This window comes from Protopterus annectens, chromosome 3.part1 (genome assembly GCF_019279795.1).
Source record: "Protopterus annectens isolate FY-2018-M chromosome 3.part1, PAN1.0, whole genome shotgun sequence".
In the NCBI taxonomy this organism is placed as follows: Eukaryota; Metazoa; Chordata; order Ceratodontiformes; family Protopteridae; genus Protopterus; species Protopterus annectens.
Genome location: NC_056732.1, coordinates 1,605,832,400 through 1,605,858,616, shown reverse-complemented (window position 1 = coordinate 1,605,858,616; position 26,217 = coordinate 1,605,832,400). Strand labels below are relative to the sequence as shown.

Below are 26,217 nucleotides of genomic sequence, written 5' to 3'. Positions count from 1 at the left end.
AATCTACCAGTTCGTCGGATCCAAAACCTCTCGGGTCCTACAAGACCTTATCTCCTGCAGTTCCTTCAGTGTCCTCAGAACCATCTAGGAGTCATAAAAGGACTAGATCTCCTTCCTTGGAACCGGTGCAGTCTGCTTCACAGTCATCGCTTCTACAGTCATTGGCAGGCAGTCACCGATCGTCCACACACTCCTCTTGATCATCCAGGAGTCTTTTGGACGATGATGTGGAGAGGGTGGTGAAGAGGCTTCTCAAGACACCAGCTCTCGCCAAAATATTATCAAGCCCAGCCTGTATGGTAGTGGAGCTGACTACTCTTCCTCCCGGATCATCTGTTCCTCCTTTGACTCACCTGAGCTCAGAGCCAGAGTGCATGGAAGTCATTGTGGTGGAACCGTTGGTTCCGAAAACCTCCTCCGGTCTATCAGTTCTGACATCTGCTCCAATCTCCTTGATAGCTCCTTTTATCGAGGGATCTGGGAGACAACACTCCCTCGTTGGCTCCGAAGGGGGGAGCGGCATCGGACCCTTGTCTGACCCCACTTTCCCTCTTTGAAGTTTCGGCGCAAGTGAGCTCTGCTCCCGCATCAGCCTCAAAGCCATCACCCTCGGTGTGGGAGAGATGTTCTTCATGTTTCGCTGTTGCAGTCATCACATTTGGGTTATCCCTGCAAGGGTAGCCCTCGGCCAGCCCGAATACCAGAGATGTAGTATTTCTTAGTATTTCTGTGTCGGTTGCTGTCGCTTGAGGAATGATGTCAGGTTGTCGGTGGTATAAAGTAAGGCAGCTGACGCCATTACATCAGTCTTTCTTGCCATGGAGCCTGAACCAGAAGCAGTCCACACGAATGCCGGTCAGCCGCTGCCTGAGTTTTCATTTCCAAATTGAAGTTGAAGTCTTCTAAAGCTAAGTACCCTGTTGGGGATCCTTTTTTCTTACACTAACCGATGTCAGAAAAAGTTAATAATTGTCTCGCCTGTGGAAAGCAAATACCGCACTGAGACTTCCACTCTTACTGCATCACTTGTCTAGGCCCAGACCATGACATCCCCCATTGTCGCTTCTGTGCTTTGTTCAACGCCAGAACTATCCCTCGTTGGGCCCTTATTGTAGCCAGATATTTCTGTTTACAGTCCTCGAATTCCAATATGGCTTAGGTAAGCCATCCGACAGCAGATCTTCCAAAAAAATGTAAAGATAAAGACAGAGACAAACTGCACAGGTCCACACCTGCTGACAACACTTCCGTTAAACTAGTCGTCAGTCCTCCGGTACTCAGTGAGGCGCTTTCGCAGCCCCTGATGCCTGCTTCAGTTGATTCACAGGCCATTACTGAGACCCTTTTGGAGTTCGGTATGCTGCAAAACTCTTCTTTGTCTAAGGATCCTGGGGTCGTCTCTACCCTGGATGAGTCCGGAGCCGCTGAGCAGGTACCGGCTTCTGAGGAAGTCCTTCGCACCACCGAATCTCGACATAAACTGACGTCTTCTTTCGCGACTACTGTTCTTTCAAAAATAGCCGAGTTTTCTGGGCCCAGGGTTCGAACCACACCCAAAAAACTGACTACCCACTCTTAGACGCCTGCTACCTTGCCTCAGCCTCAAATGCTTAAAATAGTGGAAGACCTTATCATGCTTATCAGGGGAAGCCAAGCTACCCCTTCAGAAAGGAAAAGAGATCTGTCCCCAGTAGTTTTGTCTGAACAAGAGTCAGATGAATCTGATGCATCTGACTATGAAGACATGCAACCCCTCTCCACTTGTGAGGATTCTGATGCAGAGGAATCCATTCCTTTAGCCTCTCCCCTAGAGAATTTTTCCTTTGGGGAAACCCTGCATACTTTAAGGGAGCATTTCCAATGGGAGTGTCAGGACTACCCTCAGTCTAAAAAGAGACTCAGGGAATTCTTAGATCTTCCACAACACAGACCCTTGGCCATTCCCCCAGTCCTGGATGTGGTGGATGATGTCTTCCTTGAATCCAGCTTGACTCCTGATGCCCTACCTCCTGCTCCCAGAAAACCAAACAGGTACTACAGAGTCCCTGACTCACATAAATATCTTTTTAAAAATCCAACAGCTGACCCAGAGGTAATTTCTCAAGGGCCAAAAGGGATTAAAGCAACCTCTGCTAAGAATCCCACACCCTCAGACAGGGATTCCTGAGCATTGGACAGATGGGGTAAAAAAAAGTATACACCTCAGCTACTGTTGCTACCAGGGCACTAAATTGTCAGTTCCATATGCTTAAATATCAGCAACATACCTTGGAACTCCTTAAACAAAAAAAAAATGCCTTCTTTTCCTGCTTGGGCAGAATCTAAAGATTTACAAGACTTAATACATTCTGCAAGTCAAGTAACTAAACACACTTTGCACTGTGGTTTTGATGCCCTAGAAGCTTCTTGCAGGGCAGCAGTCACTGGATCTGTCATTAGAAGACATGCATGGCCTAAGGAACAACCCCTGCCAGACCATGTCAAATCTAAATTGTTGGATGCACCCCTTGCACAAGGATAACTTATTTGGCACTAAGGCAGAAGAGGTCTTAAAAAAGATGGAAGAAAAAGAAAATCTATGCAAACAGTTAAAGATTTCTTACAGGTCCAGCCCCCTAGGTTCAGCAGGCATTGTCCCTCCAAGCACTGGTCCTTTCCTGCTCTGAGTAAACAGGCCCAGCCTAGGCCCCATGGAAACAGACCCCCCCCAGACAGCAGCCTCAGGGAATGCAGAGATCTAAGCAGTGGACTACCCCCACTTCAAAACCAGGGACTTCTAAGCCCACTCCCTTAATGTAAGAACTCACAAAGACTCACCTCCTACCGACCTCTCCTCTTCCCACCTTCACTTACCCCTAGGAGGAAAACTCTCCTTTCACTCAAGCACCTGGGCCATTACCAAGGACCAATGGGTTCTGAACATTGTGTCTCAGGGATACAAATTCTCCTTTCACACCCTTCCAACCCCAAAAGGGTTCCCAGATCTACCACCAAATCAGTGGGCATAGGCTCAAATGCAAATGTATTCCCTGCTGTCTTTGAGGGCAGTAGAGCACATTCCTGCAGAACAGATAGACCAAGGCTTCTACTCCAGACTTTTTCTGTTGCCCAGAAAAGAAGGCACCTAGTGCCCCATCCTCAATCTATCCATTCTAAACACCTTCCTGGTGATCCCAGAATTCAAAATGCTCATCCTTCAGCAGCTGCTACCCATCCTCTCCAAGGAAGCTTGGCTAGCCACCCTGGATCTAAAAGAGGCCTACCTCCATATTCCTATCAGGGAATCATGCAGGACATATCTCCACTTCAGGGCAGGATCTCAACACTTTCAGTTCTCTGCATTTCCCTTTGGCTTACCTACTTCTCCAACAGTTTTCACAAAATGCCTGGCTCCAGCCATTTCCTTTTGCAGACAAAGAAGTATTCAAATTTACCCCTACTTAGATTTATTTTTATTTATTTTATTTTACATTTGCTAGTCTAACTGGATATATGTCCATTTTCAGTGGAGGCCCAGGGAGAAAAGCTCCAAGACAAATACAGATATATATCTTATGCTTAGGTTACAATAAAGTTAACACAGAAGAATACTGAAATACATTTTTACAACACAATGGTTAATAACTATTTACAAAATATAGAACACAATGGTTAATAACTATTTACAAAATATAGAACACGCTATTCACATAAAGTCAATCATAGCAGTTTCTGAATAACAGTTCTGCTTACATATGTAGTAAAGAACAAACTCAATTAGGGAGAGTAGAGGGAATAGCAGAGGTGATAGGTTAGTCAGGGTTGCTGCAAGGGCATAACTATTTTGTTCTGAGGAATATTTTCAGTTTTTGTTTGAAGAGAGGTAGGGAAGGAAGAGAAGTCAGTTCAGTAGGTAGAAGGTTCCAGTTTTTCCCAATAGTGTTTGAGAACAGACAATCACCTGCCATGTTGTTTGACTTACTTATGCTGACTAACAATTTATTTGATGATCGTAAGGTAGTAAGATTTTTATAGGAGTTTATGAGGTTTGAGAGTATTGGAGTATTGTTAGGGTGGTTGAGGATCTTATGAACAATGGTAAGTTGGCTATATGGAAGCTGATTTTGTAGTTCAAGCCATCCTAGTTGTTTTAGATTTTCACAGTGATGGGTTCTGAAGCGATTACCAGTGGCAAATCTGGCAGTTTTGTTATAGGAGGTAGCAAGTTTGAGAAGATTATGTTTTGACAGATTAGTATAGATTAGTGAGGCATAAAGGAGTGTTGAGATTAGATGTGAGTAGGCAATAGAAGATTTTGCTATTGGAGTGAGGAAGGATTTGACTCTATATAGGGAGCCCATTTTTCTGTTAACTGTTTTTATAGTGTTGTTAATATGGGAGTCGAAGTTAAGATTGTTGTCTATAGTAATTCCTAGGAGCTTGGTGGTAGCATCAGGGGATATGAGGGTACCATTATTAGAAGTAACAGAGAAATCTTTAGGGGTAGGGGTAAAGAGCAGTAGCTTAGTTTTTAAGGATTCAGGAGGAGGCAGCATTTTAAGAACCATGACTCTACTATGTTAAACATTTTCTGAGTTAGGGATTGTTGTTCAGATGAGGATTTGGCTGTGCAGATTATTGTTGAATCATTTGCATATTGTATACAGGTTGCATGAGTAGTAGCTTTGCAGAGATCATTAATAAAAAATAGAGAATAATAGAGGACCTAGAATGGAGCCCTGGGGGACACCTAGCGTAACTTGCAGGTGGGATGATAGATTATTTTCCCACATAACAGCTTGCTGTCTGTCGCTCAGGTAAGAGCTGAACCATTGAACAGCTAAAGTGTCAGGAGAAAGTGATTTGAGAATATTTATAAGCAATGTGCGGTTTACCATATCGAAAGCTTTTGAAAGATCAATAAATAGAGCTGAAGCGAGATTGTTATTGTGATTTCTGTTAGTGGTGTCCGTGAAGTATAAGAGGGCTGTAGTAGTGCTGTGGTATGGTTTCAAGCTATGTTGGCTTTGTGCTAGTAAGTTGTATTGTAGTAAGTGGTCTAGAAGCTGATGATGAATGCATTTTTCCATTATTTTTGCTAAGGGGGACAGTAGGTCTATAGGTCGATAGTTAGAATATTCATTGGAGTTGCCTCCTTTATGTAGGGGGATAATGTGTGAGATTTTCCAGATGATTGGGATGATTCCCTCATTAATAGTTCTGTTTATTAGGATGGATATAGGATAAGCTACTGCTTTAGCTGATTTTTGCAGATATTGAGCTGAAATCTGGTCAGCAGAAGGAGTACAAGGCTTAAGTTTTAGAATGAGTTTGTAGATGAAATTAGTAGAGATGGGTTGTAATAGGAAAGTAGGAAGAGAGCTGGAAATGGGGTTAGGAAGGCTGGAGCTGTCAGGGGTTAGCCGGCTGGCTAGAGATTGGATGGCTTCAGTAAAGAAGGTATTAAAGGCATTAGCAGTTTGGTTGAGTCTCATAATTAGCAACAGTTGGGGTTGGAGTACTGCAGTGACCTGGGTGTAACAGACTATTGATACTTGCCCAGAATCTTTGGGGATTGTTTAGGTGTGTTTGCAGCATTTTACAGTAAAAGTTTTTTTTGTCTGTAAGTATTGCTTTTTTCATCACATTTCTCATTTGTCTAAATGTTTGTTGATCTGGTATGTTTTTGATAGTTCTCCACCTAGTCCAGGCTGTATTTCTGAGTAATACTTTGTCTGGTGTCTTTAGAGAGTCATGGGGCTGGTTTTGACCTAGTTTTGATAGTGCGCTTTGGTGCATGTTGGTCAAGGATATTTAAGAATTTAAAGTGTTTGACAGCCTCTTCAAGTGGGAGGGTTTTTAGGGGAGACCAATCACAAGAACTAAGTTCAGTTTGGAATAGCCTTTGGTTAAAATGTTTGTTTGACCGTATAGTCCTATATGAAGCTTGGTGAGAGATATCAATCTTTTGCCTGATTATGTAGGTCAAAGAGTGGTCACTGACATCATCAGGGAAGATACCTACTTTATAAGGTTGGAGGTAGTTATTAACAAGAATCCAATCCAAAGTGCTGTCTTTTTTGGTGGTTTGTTAATTCTAGTTGGGTAGGTGAGATGGTCTGAGAGAAGCCATGTAGGTTAATATGAGAAGTAGGATGGTCAGTACTAATGCACTTCCAGTCAATATTGAAGTCACCTAGGATTATAGTTTCTTGTGGGAAGGTTAATGATACTACTCAACTAAGAATATCATCTAGTGTACATATATTGTTTCCAGGAGGTAGGTAGATGCAGAAGATGTATATGAATTTACTAGAATTCAGCTGTACTTTGGAAATGACTTGTAATCCACCCTTGAAAAGAATTACTACTCCCCCTTCCTTTCTCTTTGTACGGTCTAGTTGCAGTATATTGTATCCTAGTGGGAGGATTTTATTATCCTGGGTTCCTGGTTTTAGCCAAGTCTCTGTCAAACATAGAATGTCAAAATAGTATACATCCAAGAGAGCATGGAGATGGGGAACTTTATTAACACTCTGAATGTTGAAGTATGCTATCAGGAATGAGTTAGGGTGTTTGTTTGGGGTGTGTGGGATAGAGGGTTTAGTGGTAAGAGATTCAGTGGATAGGATATTGGCTGTGCCAGGATTAGGAGGAATGCTTTTTTAGTATAAGCAAAGGATAATGTATGTTATTAATTTGATACTGAGCTTTCTTAGATATTAGGCTATTGTGTTTAATGTGGTCCAGTCTGTGGTACTTTGCTAGTAAGTATGTAGGTGTGGATAATATATTTATATTATTATGGGTGATGGTGTGGATATATATGGCTGTTTGGTGGGATAGTGTAATTGAGAATAAGTTAGGTGTTCAAAGGAGGTTAAGACATAGGCTGAGGTTAGAACAGATACAATTATGGTATTGAGTAGTAGTTTAGTTAGTGTAGAGCTGGTAGTGGTAGGCATGAGTACTGCAATTAAGGAAAATATAAGCAAGGTAAGAAAGGTTTAAGGAAGTATACAGAGGTATAAGTGGAGGTTAAAAGCACGGCAGGGAGGGGGTTTGTGATAAGATGTGTGCAGTATGGGTGTGGTGCAATGATTTAGGGTGGAGGGAGTATCTTATGTGTTGGATGGGGAGGAGGGTGTGGTTTAGTAGTATAAGTCTAGGACCACTGGGGTGTGTGGGAATTGGGGGTAGGGTAGGGGAGCAGAGTGAGTCCGCAGGGCGAACGGAATGGGAAGAGAAGGAGGAAGAAGCTCAAATAGAAACAATCAGCAAAGCACTGACTATTGAAGGTAAGTATAATTAAGGGTAAGTGTAGAGATAAAAGAAATAGAGGAAGAGAAATACTAGGAACAAAGGGGTGCTACTAGTAGGAGAAATCTGAAGTGGGCAGGATTATTAGCAAGATTTCAACATCAGCAGTATAAGTAATTACACTGTGAGCCAGATGGATAGACCTATGGAAGGTAGGATTGGGTAGGGGTGCTACCTGGTGGCAGATAAATGACTACAACAGACGTTTAATAATGGTAATGTCTGGTCTAAGATACGGTAGGAGATAGAGAGTTAGGGAGCATATACTAGTGATGAGTGGTGTACTGGTTATGTGGTAGAGAGGGGATATGGCTGCTGGCTATCCTGGCTTGGAAGTGTACTTTAAACCACCTGAAAAAATAGTTATAAACAGACTTAATTGTCAGATATAAGATAGCACATCCTTTCTTGGTTGCTCTTTTGAAAATGTACAAGGTTGGGAGGCAGTGTGATGATGCAGCTGGAAACTTGGAAGTGGTCCTTAGTCTTCAGGCAGGAAGTTTCTAAATTTTACTGCAGCATAAGCAAATTGGATAGCTAGGTACTACTGGGAAAGAAAGAAAAAGATGTAAAGAAGTAAAAGGTAAAAAAAGTAGTTCAAGCAAAGTACTTTGAGCAAATAAATTCCACATAAAACAGTCATTCTATAATAAGGTACTCAAATAAAAGCTACAGGCCAGGTAGTTCTTTGCTTAAATCAGGTAGGAACATTTAGTTAAAGAGGTCATAGCTTAACCATTCTAGATAAAGCAGAACTATATTCATAGTGCAACAGTCAGGCATGTACATCAATAAGTTGATTTCATTGCACATATCTAATTATGACATTAAGTAAATATCTTAAGGCAGGTAATCTTAGTGAAGGACATACCTAACTGGTAGGCACACTTATATTGCACATGTGTATCTGAATCCAGGTTTACATAACATTAGGCAATAACATTAACATAGATATAGTTGGTCAAATAGGGCAACTTAATTCAGCAAAAACTAACCGAAAGTTGGATCTCATTCAAAAAAGCACTCACAACTAACACAATTGCATAACTAGCTTAGTGAGGAAGGCTATGTAACAATGTTGCCCATGCACAGCAAGAAGAAAGAGAACAATCTACTTATTCTATAGTTACCTAACTGTTATATCTGAACTGTGTGAGCGATGCTATAATTTACAGAACAGTCCTTTGTTATCAAAGCATCGTATGGAATACTTAATTATACAAGACCATCAAAGAAATATCCGTCTAGCTTTAACCAAGTGGCAAGCCTTCTCAATTGCAAGCTTTATTTCCGATAGGGATGGCTCTACTAAATTATCTAATTTCTAGCACTGTAGGCTGTGAGCTTAAAACTAATCAGATGACTGCCTTATTCAGGCAGACAGCCAGGAAAAGCTGATCAAGCACCTGGCCTTTGTAAAGACCCCACTAACCTCCCTAGGGTACACAATTAACGAAAAGAAATTAAAACAGGTGCCCATCCAAAGGATAATCTTCCTGGGAGCAAGTCTGGAAACAGCATACCTTACACCAGAGAAACAAATTTCCCTGACATCCTACTGCTCTCAGCTGGCCACCAGGCCTCAGCTTTCTGCAAGGATAATCCTGCAAGCTCTGAGGTTCATGGCATCTTGTATACTCGTCATTCCATATGCCAGACTGCATATGAGGAAACTTCAGTGGTACCTAAAGAGCCTTTGGTGTCAACACTCTCAACACCTGCAAACTCTCAGAAAGGAATTTCTTTGGTGGGCAACAGCATGCTACCACAACAAGGGACTGTCCTCCCCACACCCCGCTGCCCAGACCCTCATGACAGATGCATCAGACTATGCTTGGGGTGCACACCTTGATGGCAGGTGCATACAGGGCCAATGGAGCCCACAGCAAATCCCCCTGCACATCATTCAAAAAGAGATGATGATTGTGCAGCACTCCTTGATAGCTTTCAAACCCCTTCTCTCTCCAGGGGTTCTCCTGATCAAAACGGACAACACCACTGTGATGTGGTATATCAACCAGCAGGGAGGGACTCACTCCTACCCTCTATGCAGGCTGGCCATGACCCTTTGGCTCACAGCCTCTTCCATGCAACTACACCTATTAGCACAATACCTACCAGGCTCTCTCAACTCCCTGGCAGACCAATTAAGCCGAAACCTTCTGGACCCACATGAGTGACAGATCAACAGACGTACCATCACCCTAATAACTCAGAAATGGGGACCCCCGAAGGTCAAACTCTTTGCCTCCCACACCAACCATCAGCTCAGCAAATTCTGTACCAGGGAGCATCACTGCATGGCTTGGAAAGTAGCTGGCTTATTCCCTAACCCCGAACCAATCTGCCATCCTCAGTAAACAGGTTCTGAATGTTGTCCATGAGACCAGACGCCCTAGCACCAGAAAGTCTTATGCAGATAAATGGAAAAGGTTTTGCACCTGGATCCAGGCTAAGGGGGCTAATATGGCACAGCCCTCCATCCCTCTCATCCTGGATTACTTAGCTGATCTACTACACAGTGGTCTCTCTTTCTCCTCTATAAAAATTCATGCCTCTGCTACTTCTTCTCATTTTTCCACTGAGCAGCCCCTTTTCTCACACTGTTTGATCAGACAGTTCCTCAGTGGGGCTAACAACTTGAGGCCCCCCAGAAGGGCACCAACACCAGCTTGGGACCTTAACTTTTTCTTGGAAAGCTCACCCTGCCTCCTTTCAAACCAGCTTCTTCTTCAGAGCTAAAATTTCTCTCCTGGAAGACAGCATTCCTTCTGGCCATCACTTTAGCCAAAAGAGTCTCTGAGCTACAAGCACTCATGGCTTTGGAACCCTTCATCATCTTCCATGCAGACCAGGTATCCCTCAGAAGTAACCCATCCTTCATGCCCAAGGTGGTGTCCAGTGTGGCTGTAAACCAATCCATTCATTTGCCCACCTTCTTTCCTAATCCCCAGAACAAGGGGGAAAGGATTCTTCACTCTCTAGATGTGCACAGACAGCTCCGATACTATCTGGACAGGACTAAATCCTTCAAAAAGTCTGATCAGTTGCTGGTTAACTTTGCTACAGGGGCAGAAGACAAAGCCATCTCCAAGCAAACCATTTCCAAATAGATAGCACACTGCATCCATTTCTGCTACAAGCAGCATGGTAAGCCTCCCCCCAAGGGGGTCTGGACACACTCCACCAGAGCAGCCTCCACCTCTGCAGCTTTCCTCAGAGGAGTCCCCACCAGGGACATCCTGGAAGCTGCCACCTGGACATCTGTTCACACTTTTACCAAGCATTACCACCTGCCTCTCTCCCCCAAATCCAGGGCAGGGGTTGCTTATCCTAGCCAGCCCCTAGTTTCCTTGACTGCTGCCACCCATTTCCTCAGCTTTGGGAATCTACCCAAATTTGATGACTGCAACAGTGAAACACGAAGAACACAGTACAGTTGTGTACACTTGCCATAAATGTAGATGTTTGAGTGTATTCACTCTTGCAGTCCTGGTTTCCCTCCCTCCATCCCCCTTTTTTCTCTTTCTCCTTTTTTTTACCATTCATCCTTGTTGTTCTCCTTTCCTTACAAGGGACATATCGGTATTTATTTTCCACTAGTAAGGTTCTTCCACCAGAACCTGCCCTCCTACTTTCGGGGCTCCCGACAGGTTAGGGCAAGAAAAACTGATGTAATGGTGTCAGCTGCCTTACTTTATACCACTGACAGCCTGACGTCAGTCCTCAAGCGACAGCAACCGATGCAGAAATAATACATCTGTGGTATCTGGGCCGGCCGAGGGCTACTCTGGCAGGGATAACCCAAATGTGATGACTGCAACAGTGAATACACTCAAACATCTACATTTAATGTAAGTGTACACAACTGTACTGTCTCTCGACTCTTTGGAGCAGGGGACACTCTTGGGCCGGGAGCGTGGTGCCTTCGAGGTGATGAGGAGTGTGATATCCTCTCAGACAGCTCCTCCCTCGGCTTCAGCTACTCCATGCTCTACGGAGCCAGTGTCTTCCTTCTCACCACCCCTCCATTCTAAGTGCAGGCAACCAGTGCCCCAGGACACCCCATTGGGTGACCACCCTCTTCCACAATCTCCCCAGAGCATACCCCTTAGGAGGTCCCCCGGAAGAGGACATGAAAGAGGAAGCATGTGGACTCCCCTGAGTCTTTGACATTGGACACAGAGTTGGAGGGCTCAGGAGGGTCCCCGCTGTCCCCCTCTGAGAATGTCTCATTCTCCAACATCCTGGAAATCCTCAAGTAGAGGGGTGGCTGGAAGTCCCTTTCCCCTTCTGCGGACGAGTCCGTGTACCTGGATGGATTTGTTTCCTGACCCGCCACCTCTTGGGTGTATCTGCCCTTCAACCCGCTGCTAGGGGTAGTAAGTCGAAAGGCATGGAGCTCTCTGGAATCGATGGAACCAGTTCCGTGGAGGCCTAATAAATTCATAACAGCCCCAGATGACAAATCCTTTCTATCCAAGGGTCTGCCAGTTGATGCTATGGTAGTGGTGGCGGCCACTAAGAAGGAATTAGCAGCGACTTCTACATCTGTCCATCTGCCAAAGAAGTAGTTATGTACAATGGACAGATACGGGAAGCTTGTCTTTTCCTCAGCGGCCTTTGCTGTCAGGTCACTGAATTATCTATCCCATTTCACCTGTCTTTGGAGGGATTTCCTGAAAGAGCTAGGAAATACCCTACATGAGCCTATAGCTGCAGGAGCTGCAGAGAAGACTTCTTCTCAGCTTGCAACCTTATCTTCGGCAGTTAACTTCTCCATGTGGCTTATCTCCTATGCAGCCGATGGAGCGAGCAGGCCTGCAGGCACAGGAGTCACCTTATGAAGGCATTCCTGGATGCACCTTTGTCAGTTTGCAGAGCCTTTCCAGTCCTCCTTTACCAATGTCCCCTTTGATGGCTCGTCATTGTTCGGGACTAAGATAAAAGAGGCTCTAACCAGGTGCAAGCAGGATGGCAAGACTCTGTCTGCCATGGGAGTACGTTTTTCCGCATCTTCTCGAGCTTACCCCAGAGGTCAAAAGGGTGGAAAAGTGTGGTTCCGGAAATTCCAGGGAACTTTGCCTGATGCACAATGTGAATTCTCCCCCCCCCACCACGGGGCAGAGGTGGGAATAATAATGGGAAACTCCACCCTCTTGGCAGAGAGGTCAGCAAAGTCAGGGCGACAGAGATATATTCTCTGGGAGGCCCTTCCAGTGCTCTGAAAGGGGGGCCTGCCTGTCCTCCTCTGGAGGCAGTCAGGGGAAGATTGTCACTGTACCCAGAAGCCTGGCAAGATATCACAGAAGACACATGTGTACAGTCAGTAATATCCAGGGGATACAGTATTCCTTTCTCCATGCCACCTCTTCCCCAAAAACAAAAATCTGTCCCAGATGTACCGCCCAATCTGAGGGAACAAGCAACTCTAGAAGTTCAAAATTTGCTAAGAAAAAGAGTCATCCAAGAAGTCCCCTCAGACCAAATCAGATCTGGAACTTACTCAAGGTTCTTTTTAGTACCAAAGAAAACAGGGAACTGGAGGTCCATTTTGAACCTCAGCAGACTCAACAAGTCTGTCAAAAAAACAAAGTTCTGGATGGTGACACTGCAGTCCATACTTCCCTTTCTGGGAAGGGACAATTGGATGTGCTCCATCGATCTCCAGGATGCGTACTACCATATCAATGTGGACAGGCGATCCAGGAGATTTCTACACTTCTGGCTGGGAGTCAGTCACTACCAGTTCAGAGCTCTGCCCTTTGGCCTCACCACAGCCCCAAGGGTGTTCACCAAATGCATGGCAGTGACGGCTCATCTGAGGCATCTAGGATTCTGGGTGTTTCCATATCTAGACAACTGGCTCCTTACCGCCACCACTGAGCATTGACTAACCGAGACAAGGGACACCACAATACGCCTCTGCTCTCAGCTAGGTATCACTGTAAACTACAAAAAGTATAGGAGCAGATCTAGACATGGTAGCAAAATTGCCTCAGGAGAGGGTGTTGATCATTCGACACCAAGTTGCAACTCTAATCGGGAGGAAAAAGACTCGAGCAAGATTTGTTCTCAAAGTACTGGGCTCAATGGCGGCAGCTATAACGCTGCACGTTTCCACATGAGGTCATTGCAGTGACTCCTCTTTGCTCAGTGGTCCATGCAAGATCTACCCATGTCTCATAAAATTCTCATCACAGAGACCTGCAAGAGCGACCTAAAATGGTGGCTTCAGTCCACCCAGCTAACAACAGGCAGACCGTTTGTCCTCCCCCAACCAGTGGCCACAGTGACCACGGACACTTCCCAGATAGGGTGGGGGGGCATTATCTGGGGCAGACTGTACACAGAACTTGGCAACAGCACAAGTTCCATTTGCACATAAATGTCCTCGAGATGAGAGCGGTGCTCCTGGCATTGCAAGCACTTCACAGCTCTATCCCCACTGAGACAATTGCGATTCAGATGGACAACATGTCAGTGGTATGGTACATCAACAAGCAAGGTGGAACCAGATCCTATTTCTTATGTTGAGCGGCCCTATGAGTATGGCAATCGGCGATGTCCTCCCAATGCTTTCTGATCAAGATGCACATCCCAGGGAAATCCAGTGTGATAGCAGACAAACTAAGCAGGGCTATCCTGAAGCCTCACAAGTGGTCCGTGAAACAAGACATTGCGAATCAGATCTTTCACAAGTGGGGCCAGCCTTGCTGCAATCTTTTTGCCACATCCATCAGTGCCAAATGCAGCAGCTATTTCGCCCTAGTCCTCTCACCGGGACAATCACCCAGAGATGCACTTCTTCACGATTGGCCCCCGGGACTTCTGTATGCCTTTCCTCCATCTCCTCTGATCTTCAAGGTTCTTCAGAAAGCAACATTGGTGGGTTGAAAGCTTATCCTCATTGCCCCCTACCAGCCTTGTCAAGTCTGGTTTCTATGGCCCCATCTCCTGGAGGAGCCTTGGACCCTGGGCCCAGTTCCAGACCTGCTGATGCATCGGTCGGGCACACTCCGTCCTTCCTTATGGACCGTCAAGCTGACAGCTTGGTTCCTCTACTTCCTGGTTTAGCCAGGCTTCTTGACGTCTCCCCAGCCGTACAACATATGGTCATCTCCTCTCACAAATCCTCTACGAGGAAACTGTATACTAGTAAATGGAAACGGTTCTCTTATTGGGCTGTCAATAATAATATTGATTCTTTTAATGCACCCATTTCAAAGATACTAGAATTCCTGGCTGAAACTTTTAACCAAGGATCAGCAGCAGCAACTGTCCGAGTTCAGTTGGCTGCTATTTCCAACTTTCATGTGGATGAAATGGGTTCTAATGTTATGTTCCACAGGCTATGCAAAGCCTTTCTGAGGGGTACCATCCTTTTGAGACCCGCAATAAGAGAACCACTTCCTCCTTGGGATCTAAATTTAGTCCTAGCTGCCATGATTCTTCCTCCATTCAAACCAGCCAGTTCTTGTGCTCTAATATTTTTTACTTGGAAAACGATTTTCTTGATCTCCATTACCTCAGCTAGGAGGGTATCAGAATTACAAGCCTTTTCCATTCGTTCCCCTTATTTAATTTTTCACAAAGATAGGGTTTCTCTCAGGACCAGCCCTTCCTTTCTACCCAAAGTTTGCCTAGAGTTCAATCTGAATCAATTGATAGAACTACCAGTGTTTTTTCCGAACTATGGCAACAAGGCAGAGTATAAACTCCAGCAACTGGATGTATGTAGACAATTACATTTCTATTTGCAGAGGACTCAGGAATTCAGACAGTCTGACCAGTTGTTTGTATCCTTTGCATTGAACAAAAAGGGAACTCCAGTATTGAAAGTGACTTTATAAAATGGATTTCAGATACCATTATTTATGTCTATAACTCACAGAACAAACTACCACCAGGGAAAATTCAAGGACACTCAACCAGGGCTTTGTCTACCTGTACTGCCTTTCAGGCTAGACTGCCTTTAGAATCAATTTGTGTGGAGGCTACATGGGTTAACCCCCATACCTTCATTATCATTACAAGGTAGATGTGGCCTCCCAGAACAGGGCATCCTTTGGTTCCATAGATGTTCTTCGTGTTTCACTGTTATAGTCATCACACTTGGGTTATCTGCCTGCAGGTAGCCCTCAGTCGGCCCAAATACCAGAGACTAGCATTTCTGCGTTGGATGCTGTCGCTCCAGGACTGACGTCATGTTGTGAGGGGTATAAAACCAGGCAGCCAATGCCATTACATCGGTCTTTCTTGCCAAGCAGCCCGAAGCAGTTCGCAATTGCCGTTCGGCCGCTACCTGAATTTTCGTTACAAATTGAATAATCCTAATGTCTTCTAAAGCTAAGTACCCCATTGGGAATCCTTTTTTCTTGCTCTAAGTGATGTCAGAAAAAATCAACAGTTGTCTTGCCTGTGGAAAGCAAATACCTCACAGAGATTTTCATTCTTACTGCATCACCTGTTTAGGCCCAGACCACAATCTACCTCGCTGTCAGTTTTGTGCCTTGTTCAACGCCCAAAACATTAGTCGTCGTGCTCTCATTGTCGCTAAATTCTTTTGCTCTAGATCTCCGTATTCCGAAATAGCTTCGGTAAGCCATCCGACTACTGATATTCTGAAAAAAACATAGGGATAAAGACAGAGACAGACTGCATAGGTCCAAAGCTGCTGATGACCCTTCCGTTAAGTAGTCGCCAGTTCACCGGTATTCAGATGCTTTTGCAGCCCCTGATGCCCACTTCAGTGGATTTGCAGGCCTCTATCAAGACCCAGTCGGAGTCCGGTATGCTGCGAGACACTTCTTCAACTATGAAACCTGTGGATTTCTCTACCTTGGATGGGTCTGGAGACGCTGTGCAGGCACCGGCTTCTGAGGCAGTTCTTCATTCAACTGATGTTCAACTCAAACAGACGACTTCTTTTTTATCTAAAACTACCGAGTTTCTTAGGCCAAGAGTACACGCTACGCCTAGAAAACCGATGACCAAAGTGCATGCACCTGTTCCCATGCCACAACGACAAATGCTTAGAATGACAGAAGACCTTATTAAGCTAATTAGAGGAAGTCAGCCTTCCCCTGCTAAGAGGAAAGAGACCAGTCCCCTACAGCTTCAACAGACCAGGAGTTCGATGACTCTGAGGTATCTGATTATGAAGGCATGCCCTTATCTGCTTATGAGGATTCAGATGCAGAAGAATCCATTCCCACTGTCTCCCCTCCAGAAGATTTTTCTTTTGGTGAGACCTTACATATTTAAGATAGCATTTCCACTGGGAATGTCAAGACTATCCTCAGTCCAAAAAGAGACTCAGAGAATTCCTAGATTTGCCACAGCACAGGCCTTTAGCAATACCCCATGTCCTGGAAGTTGTTGACACTGTTTTTAAGGAATCCAGTCTTACTCCTGATACTTTACCTCCTGCCCGTAGGAAACCAGACAGGTTCTACAGAGTACTGACACTCACAAATTTCTTTTCAAGAATCCTACTGCTGACCCAGAGATCATTTCCCAGGGGCCTAAAGGTGTCAAGGCAACTACAGCCAAGAATCCCACCCCTTCAGACAGGGATTCCGTAGCTTTGGACAGATGGAGCGGCCTTAGGTCAACTGGTGCCCTAGGGAAAAGGGTTCCACAGCACCCCCTACCACACCATCTGGCACCCCCATCCTGGTCTACCTACACCAAATAAATACTGGAAAAGTTCCCCTACTACAGCAGTGCCCTAGGCGGCCACCTAGTTACCCTATGCCTAAGGCCGGCTATGCAAATTGTCAGCAAGCATACTTTGCAGTGTGGCTTTAATGCCCTAGAAGCATCTTGCTGGGCAGCAGTCATTGGTTCTGTACTGAGAAGACATGCTTGGCTCAAGGAGCAGACCTTGCCAGACCATGTCAAATCAAAGTTACTAGACGTTCCTTTGAACAAGGACAGTTTGTTTGGCACCAAAGCAGAGGAGGTTCTTAAAAAGATGGAAGAAAAAGCTAAGTCTATGCAGACTGTTAAATAATTCTTACAAGTGCAACCCCCTAGATTCAGTAAGCATTGCTCTTCCAAACACTGGTCCTTTCCTGCTTCCTCCGGACCATCTCAAGCCAGATCCAGAGGAAACAGACCACCCAGACTACAGTCTCAGAGTATGCAGAGATCTAAGCAATGACGTGCCCCCACCCCCAAAGCAGGGAGTGGTACGCCGCTTCCTTATGGAAAAAACTCACAATGACTTTAGTACTCCACTCACCATCCCTGCCCAATTGCTTCTGCCCCTAGGAGGAAAACTTGCCCTTCATGCAAAAAACTGGATGTCCATCACACAAGTAAGATGGGGCCTCTACATTGTATCCCAGGGGTACATTTTTTACTTCCACTCACTGCCAACCCTAAGAGTGTTCCCAGATCTTCCTCCAAACCAGTGGGCAGAGGCTCAAAGCCAAGTTATTTCACTGCTCTCCATCAGAGCTATTCAACAGGTTCCAGTCGAACAGATAGGTCAAGGATTCTATTCCAGACTCTTCCTCTTACTCAGAAAAGAGGGCTCTTGGCGCCCAATCCTGGATCATTCAATTCTCAACACCTTCCTGGTGGTGCCAAAATTCAAAATACTTACCCTGCAACAGCTTCTACCTATGCTAGCCAAGAATGCCTTGTTAGTCACCCTAGACTTAAAAGAAGCCTATCTGCACGTTCCCATCAGGGAGTCATGCAGGAAGTATCTACGTTTCAGGGCTGGATCTGTGCATTATCAGTTCTCTGAACTTCTCTTTGGCTTATCTTCTGTGCCCAGAGTATTCACAAAATGTCTGGATCCAGCCATTGCATACTGCAGGCAGAGAAATATACAAATTTACCCATACTTGGATGACTGCCTAATTCAGGTGGACAGTCAGGAATTGCTGTTGCAGCACCTGACATTTGTGAAAAACCTTCTCACTTCCTTGGGGTACACCATCAATGAAAATAAATCAAAACTGGTACCCAGTCAAAATATTATATTCCTGGGAGCAAGCTTGGACACAACATCCCAGATGGCATTTATCACTTCAGAAAAACAAGTCTATCTGACAGCCTACTTCAAACCAATGGCCATCACAACCCAGCTATCTGCAAGACAAATTCTGCAGGCCCTAGGGTTCATGGCCTCATGTATACTGCTAATTCCTTATGCAAGACTGCATATGAGGAAACTTCAATGGTACTTAAAAAGTCTTTGGTGCCAGCATTCTCAGGACCCGAAAACAGTCATTCTTGTCATACCCTAAGGACAGTTCCTTTGGTGGGCAGAAGCATGCAACCATAACAAGGGACTGCCCTTTACTCAGCCCTACGCCACGCAGACCCTAACCAAAGAAGCATCAGACTGTGCCTGGGGAGCACACATGGACAGCAAATGCATTCAGGGCCACTGGAGCCCAAGTCAAATTCATCTGCACATCAACCAAAAAGAGATGCTAGCTGTGCAGAATACCCTGACAGCTTTCAGATCCCTAGTCTTTCCAGGACAACTTCTAATAAAAACAGACAACATCTCAGTTATGTGGTACATCAACAAGCAGGGGGAACCCACTCTTACACTCTCTGCAGGTTAGCCATGGCCCTGTGGAACACTGCCTTGGACATGCAAGTCCATCTGCAAGCTCAATTCCTGCCAGGCAAACAAAACTCACTGGCAGATGACTTAAGCAGAAATCTCCTAGACCCACATGAGTGGCAGTTGGAGCCCAGCACCTTCAATCTTCTGATTCAAAAATGGGGGACCCCAGAGGTGGATCTCTTTGTCTCCCCCTTCAACCACCAGCTCAGCAAATTCTGCACCAGGAATCTTCACAGCAGGGCCTGGAAAGTGGATGCCCTATCCTTTTAGTGGGTAAATCTCTCAATTTATGCCTTTCCCCCTCTGCCCCTTCTCTCAAGATAAGACAGGACAGACTAAGGACAATTCTGATTGCCCTGAACAGGCCACGCCAGCACTGGTACCCACTCTTGCGCAGCCTGTCACCGGTACCACCCTGGCACTTACGCCAGAACCCAGCCCTGCTCTCTCAGCAGGAGGGACAGATTTTGCATTCACAACTGCAAACCCTAAATCTTGCAGCTTGGCTTATTCCTTGAATTCTGCCCCAGTAACCATAAGCAAAACAGGTGCTGGATGTCATTCTTGAAGCCAGAAGACCCAGTACAAGAAAATCCTATGCTGATAAGTGGAAAAGGTACTGCTCCTGGATTCACTCTAAAGGAGAGGACACAACTCTGCCCTCCCTGCCTGTAATCCTGGATTACTTAGCAGATCTACTCCAGAAAGGCCTGTCCTCCTCCATTAAAATACATGCCTCAGCCATTTTGGCTCATTACAACACTGAGCCACCTCTCTTCTCACACCCTCTTATCAAACAGTTTCTCAGAGGGGCAAACAACTTAAGGCCGCTCAGGAGAGCACCCACCCCTGCTTGGGACCTTAACTTTGTACTGGAAAAGCTCACGCTTCCCCCCTTTGAACCTGCAGTGTCAGCAGAGTTAAAATTCCTCTCTTGGAAAACAGCCTTGCTTCTGGCCAACACTTCAGCTAGAAGAGTGTCTGAGTTACAAGCAATTATGGCTGTGGAACCCTTCATTATTTTCCATGCTGACAGGGTTTCCCTCAGTACTAATCCTTCCTTTATTCCTAAAGTGGTGTCCAGTGTGGCTCTAAACCAATCCATCCATTTGCCGACTTTCTTCCCTAATCCTCAGAATAAAGGAGAAAGGATCCTGCACTCCTTGGATGTGCAGAGACAGCTCAGATTCTACCTTGATTGGACTAAGCCCTTCAGAAAATCTAAACATATACTAGTCAGCTTTGCAACAGGGGCAGAGGGCAAGGCCATTTCAAAACAAACAATTTCCAAATGGTTACCACACTCCATCCATTTCTGCTACAAGCACCATGGGAAACCAACCCCTCAGGGGGTCAGAACACATTCCACTAGGGCAACATCTACCTCTACAGCATTTCTCAGGGGAGTCCCTACCAGGGACATCCTGGAAGCTGCTACCTGGAGTTCTGTACACACATTCACCAAGCATTACCACCTGCCTATCTTTTCCAAATCCAGGGCAGGTTTTGCAACTGCAGTCCTGCAAGGCATACTAGCCAGTCCTAACTCCTCTTGACTGCCTCCACCCTTCTTCAGCTTTCTCCTTACATTTGGGGCAAGAAAAACTCATGTAATGGCGTCGGCTGCCTGTTTTTATACCCCTGGCGACCTGACATCAGTCCTGGAGCGACAGCATCCGACGCAAAAATACTAAGTTTCTGGTATTCGGGCTGACTGAGGGCTACCTGCAGGCAGATAACCCAATTGTGATGACTGCAACAGCGAATACACTCGAACAACTACATTTATGGTAAGTGTACACAACTGTACTTTCTGAAGAGTATATTCCATTGAGGCACCCAAGAAACAAGTGCTGGGGACTCTGTCCCAACCAACAAGAAGGGAGACGAGATAGGAACAACATAACATAAAGAAGGTATGTACTTACCATAACGTTCCATGTTTGTTGTCCTTGATCTTGCCTTCCTTCTTGCACCCCACCCTCCATCCCCCTCCTGGAGGATCGAGAGGAGTTATCCATCTTTGGCTATATAGGCCTTGACTCCCTTACTGCCTTATGAGTTGGATAGAATAAGAATTTCTACTTATGGCTTGAGGGTTTTTCTTATATACATGTGTGTGTGTGTGTGTGTGTATATATTTTTTTTTTTGTTATATATGTCTATAGTTTATATAGCTACACATTGTGGCCTAGTGTTATGGGTTATCACAAATGAGATCTGGGTAACTAGCGCTAGGAACTATGGTATAGGGGCTAGCCTTGAGCCAGTGGAAGCTCTCGAGCTTTAGAATAAGCCGAGTCGGAGCTGAGGATCAACTCCGAACCCACCCAACAAGAAGGAAGGCGAGATCAAGGACAACAAACATGGAACGTTATGGTAAGTACTTAACTTCTTTTTTTGGCAACTGTGTTTCCAGTATGATATGTATCTGCATCCCATTGTCTACTACTTGGTGACTTAAGCCATTTTATCATTACTTACTCCTCTAATAATGTACTCTAATCCTTTTTTTCCCAGCGTATTCCTTGCTGAACAGTTTGAATTTCTTCAGCCTCATCTTGATACAATGATGCCTGCTGCTAAGAAACCCTTTCTTCAACAGTTTTACTCACAGGTCAATATTTTATGGTTCAATTGCCATTTTAAAAAAAGTAATTTTATATGGCTGTTGTGTCTTACAAAAATGTATTTTACCATCACCTTTCTTGATCCACGTGTCCCTGAACTGGTTAAGTGGGTCATGAAAATGAATTAATTTTTAAGACATTTCATTGCCAGCCAAATGTGCACTTTAGCTGTGAATGTTAAAGCTGTGTGCTGCTATATGAGCTTCTACCTGTAATCTTGAGTATGATTCCTTCCTTTTCCAACTGTAAACTCCTTGACATTGAGTATGATTTAATCAGTCATTGCTCCCTTGTTGCTGTTTAAAAGATGCACTTTTGCTCATTGGGCTTACCTTTGCAATTATGGCAAGCCTATAATTAGACTCCTAACAAATTAGTAAGAAAAAAATAGTATTTACCTATAAGGAGTATGTTGTGTAACTTCTTAAAAACTTCTTTTGCAGACTGTATCTACAGCAAGTGAGTTGCGCAAGCCAATTTATTGGATTGTAGCAGCTAAAGCGATCGATTACGAGCAAATGCTGGTTATTATGGCTAATGTCAAGTGGGATGTGAAGGAAATTATGTCCCAACACAATAAGTATGTTGACGCACTTGTAAAGGTAAGTGTTTTCAAGTTAACTGTTCCCACGAGACATGGCATTCTGCTAAGAGTAGGCGTTTTTAATTATCAGTGTAGTTACCCACTCTAAAAGCTGAGCTTAGCTGCAAAGCTACAAGTCAAAAAATAAACAGTGTTTTCAGCTTGCTGACACTGACAGATTAGACATCTGCTACCTGATTAAATGTTTTATTCATAATTTCAGGAAAAAAAGGAAGAATGTAGAGAAAAGGTCTGTTTTGTCAGCTTGCAGGAACAAAAGATTTATGAATTGCTGGGACAAAGTAGATGTATTTAGTCAGTAGTGTAATGGCAGCTTGGCACAACATGCTTAATTTACCAACAGAAAGAGTCACATGTTCACTATTGACTGCATCTTGTGAATTTTTGCGATTTTCTGCGTGATGGTAAATATGTAGTTTTGTCTAGGACATATTAGAAAATAACATATACATTGTGGTTTTTAACCTGTTAAGCCTACCACTCATTGAGATCATTTGTTAGTTGTCTAGAGCTTATTTCAAATCATACTTTTTTGCATTTCTAAGGTAGTTATTTTTTCCTTGCTGTTTGATCACTAGCTGAGCCTTAAAGAAGAATGCTACTATCTTAAAATGCTAATGTGCTAGAATTCACAGACTGTTCATGGATTACTTTTACATTATTTGGCTGTCCAGACAAGGAAACTTAGAGTACCTGAACTGGTCAAGTAAAACTTGCCTGTGTTTTTAACCCTGCCTTTTATGGTATTTGTGAATACACTGTATGTGGTTTGTTATAAATTAGAGAGAAATAACTTGTTTATATATTTTCTACATTATTTACAATAAATTAGAGAGATTCATGTAGTCAGTGTATTTTGTGATGCTGTGCATGAATATGTTCATAGTTTTTCGTTAGTATCTGATCCTGTGTTTAACAAAATAAATATTCATTGTTAATATCTCATTATGTGACACATTTGCAGTTATGACATGCATATAATCAAACTCTTAATAGACATATTTGGAGCTTACTCTGCCCAAACAGGCTGCCAATGTGTCATGTATCTTATTAGGGAGTTGAACTTAAGTAATTCTTGATCTAATATTGTCCACTTCATTCCATTGACCTGTGGAATACAGTTCCAAAGCTCAGAACCGACCGGCTGCCTTCTTCTAGCTCATGAATCCTGACCTGAGCTCCTCCTCACTATCCATAATGCCCCATTCCCCTACATTACCTCAGATCTCGTTTGTCATGCTTCCAGTTTGCATCGAGTCCCTTGTTGCTCAGCTTCTCCAAGTATTGTAAGTGTTTTTTGGCTAGTTGTTCTTTTCCTACTTGTCATTTTTCTCTTTCCTTCCGCTTTCTGTTTAGTTTTTTCGGGTTTCTGTCTGTCATGTTTTTAAAAACAAAAAAGAAAGAGTTCTCTCTCTTCTTTCTGCCTTTTCATTTCTTTTTCCTTTCCTGATGGCTGATCAAAAGCCACTAGGTTTCAACAAGTGCAGTTCCTGTGGATGCAAGATCCCCTTATCTGACGCCCTTGGGAAGTGCGTGTGCTGTTTGGAGCTTCACCATTTGGATACCCCTTGTGATATTTGTAGGGCCTTTCATCCTCGGGCTGTGGTGGACAGGAGGAGCAAACTGATTTTAAAAGAGTTGCTTCCTCCTTCTGCCTCCTCGGTGATATCTTCAACATCAGGGGCACAACCCCCTCCTAAAAAGCCCAGGGAGTCCTGGGAGTCCAGGAGACTGTCTCCCATGTGATCTTCCTCGGAATCACCCAGGAAAAAGGCAAAGCACTCAGAACCGACTTGCTCTGCTCTGAGCACAGTGACTACTACCTCTCCTCCGCCCGTTCACCCTCCAGTCTTGATGCCAGGGTCTACCTTACCCGTTCATGCAAGGAGGTACCCATCCAGTTCCCCATGGAGATCCTTTAGACCACCTTCCACTACTACTTCTGGGTCTTCACGAAGTTGGTCTTCCAAAGATGTTGACAAGCTTATGAGGCAATTTCTTGAGACACAGTTCCAGACGGGACTTGTGTCTGCTCTGTCCGCATCTAGATCTGTGAGGATTTCCTGGTTTCAAACAGTAGCTCCTTCTCGGAGTCGACCCCTGGTTTTGGAGTTGTCGGTTCAATTGGGTCCCAGTGCTGGGGTGTCAAAACTGATAGAAATTTCCTCTTCGCCTCCAACATTCCCCCCAACTTGCTCAGCTCTGGCTGCTTCAATTCCAAGTGTGTCTCGGAGCCGTAGCATTGAGATCAGTTCTGGGGGTTTGCCCTAGACTCTGAAGCTTTCTTCTCTTCTCTTCCATGCCTCGACCTTTGACAGCTCAGTTCTGACTTCCCCCTCAGAGTGGGAGGCCCGTACTCTGTAGGAGGTGTCTGCTCCTGTGGTTTTGGCTCCAGTGAGACAGCTCCAGGTGGTTCTGAGTATTTCCTCAATTGAGGTTGTGGAGAGGGTTCTCTAGGAGATCCTCAGCACTTATCCCTATGGATATTCCCCCACCTCATACTGGACCTGCGCCTGAGGCCTCTGAGCTGCCACATGGACAGCGAGTCCCGGAAAGCCCTCCACACCGTTTCCTTAGTGGGTCCCCAGATGGCTTCCGACATCTCCCTAGAGGGTCCTCATGAGGTGGTCCCCCGGAAGAGACCATTTAAAAGGAGGCATATGGATTCCTCTAAGGAATCTCTCACTACAGATACCAATTTCGAGGAATGTGAATGGTCTCCCAAATCACCACTCAAAGTCTCCATTGGAGACATCCTTGAAACCCTTCACCAGAGGGAGTGGCTGGTCTGTACAAAACCCTTCCCCGGAGGAATCTATACCTTGGGAGACTTTCGAATCTGGCCCATCTACTAACTGGGTATCCCCACTGGCTGACCTGCTCATCCAGCTGGTGGTGTTGAGGGCCTGGAAGGATCTGCATATAGTGCAACCAGTCCCCAAACACGCCAACAAAATTTTGAGTGCTGCAGTTGATAAGGCTTTCTGTACCAGAGGAATCCCTGTAGATTCCATGGTTGTGGCGGCAGCCACCAAGAAGGAGCTGGCTCATGAAAACACCTCTGTCCACCCCCCCGAATAGAGAATCCAAGGCATTGGACAGACTTTGCAAGAGAGTCTATGCCTCTTCTACTTTTGGGCTTAGGGCATTAAACTATTTGTCGCATTTTACCCAGCGCATTTGACTATTTGTCGCATTTTACCTGGCTACAGAAGGACTTAGTCATGGAACTTCCTAGCTCAGTCCCAGGGTCCATGCCCACTGAGGAACAGGAGTCTTTTTTCCTCTACGCTGGCCACGCTCCACTCCTTAGCCAATGTGCCCATGAGGCTTATCTCTCACGCTGAGGAGGGTACCTCAAGGGTGGCTATTTCTGCCATCTCCATACGGTGCCATGCCTGGATGAGGCTGTATGCTTTTATGGAGCCTTTCAAACAGTCCTTTACTAATGCCCCTCTTTGATGGCTCCATCTTGTTTGGGCCCACTCTACGTGACACTTTATCCTATAGTGAAAAAGATGGTAAGACTCTGTCTGCTGTCAGAATCCAATTTTTTACTCCACAATAGACCTTCTCCAGGAACCAGCGTGTAAGAATACATGGTTTCGGAAGTCACAGGGTCCTTTCCAGGACACTGAAGGAGACTTTTCTCCCCGAGACAGAGGGAGATATGGTTAGAATGGGAGACGCCACCTGCATGGCCGAGGGGGTCCACAAAATCAGGCATCACGGAAAACCTTCCTGGACAAGCCTTTTCAGTGATCCTAAACTATTGCTTGAGTGCTGTTTTCTGGAAGCAGTCAGAAGGCTTTTCTCCTTTCACCCAGGAGCCTGGAAGGCCATCACAAACAACAAATAAGTGCTAAAGATCGTATCCAGAGGATACTCCATTCCCTTTTCCGATGTTACCAAACAAAAACTTTGTATCCCCGATGTTCCATCTAGGAGGTGGAAACCCAGGAATTAAAAAAATTATTGCAAAAAAGAACCATCCAAGAGGTCCCCACCCAATCAGGTTGGATAGGGCATCTAGTCCAGATTCTTTTTTGTACCCAAGAAAACAGGGGACTTGTGACCTATCCTGG

General features: G+C 44.9%; 1 protein-coding gene across 2 annotated transcripts in view; it reads left to right on the top strand.

The window, feature by feature from the left end:
• VPS50 (VPS50 subunit of EARP/GARPII complex) overlaps positions 1-26,217 on the top strand; it is a 2,487,651-nt gene that overhangs the window by 2,156,409 nt on the left and 305,025 nt on the right. For both annotated transcript variants that reach the window (XM_044067641.1, XM_044067642.1), the window contains exons 24-25: positions 21,419-21,515; positions 21,972-22,130. In XM_044067641.1, coding sequence (XP_043923576.1) covers positions 21,419-21,515; positions 21,972-22,130 — 256 coding nt within the window. The remainder of the gene's footprint in view (positions 1-21,418; positions 21,516-21,971; positions 22,131-26,217) is intronic.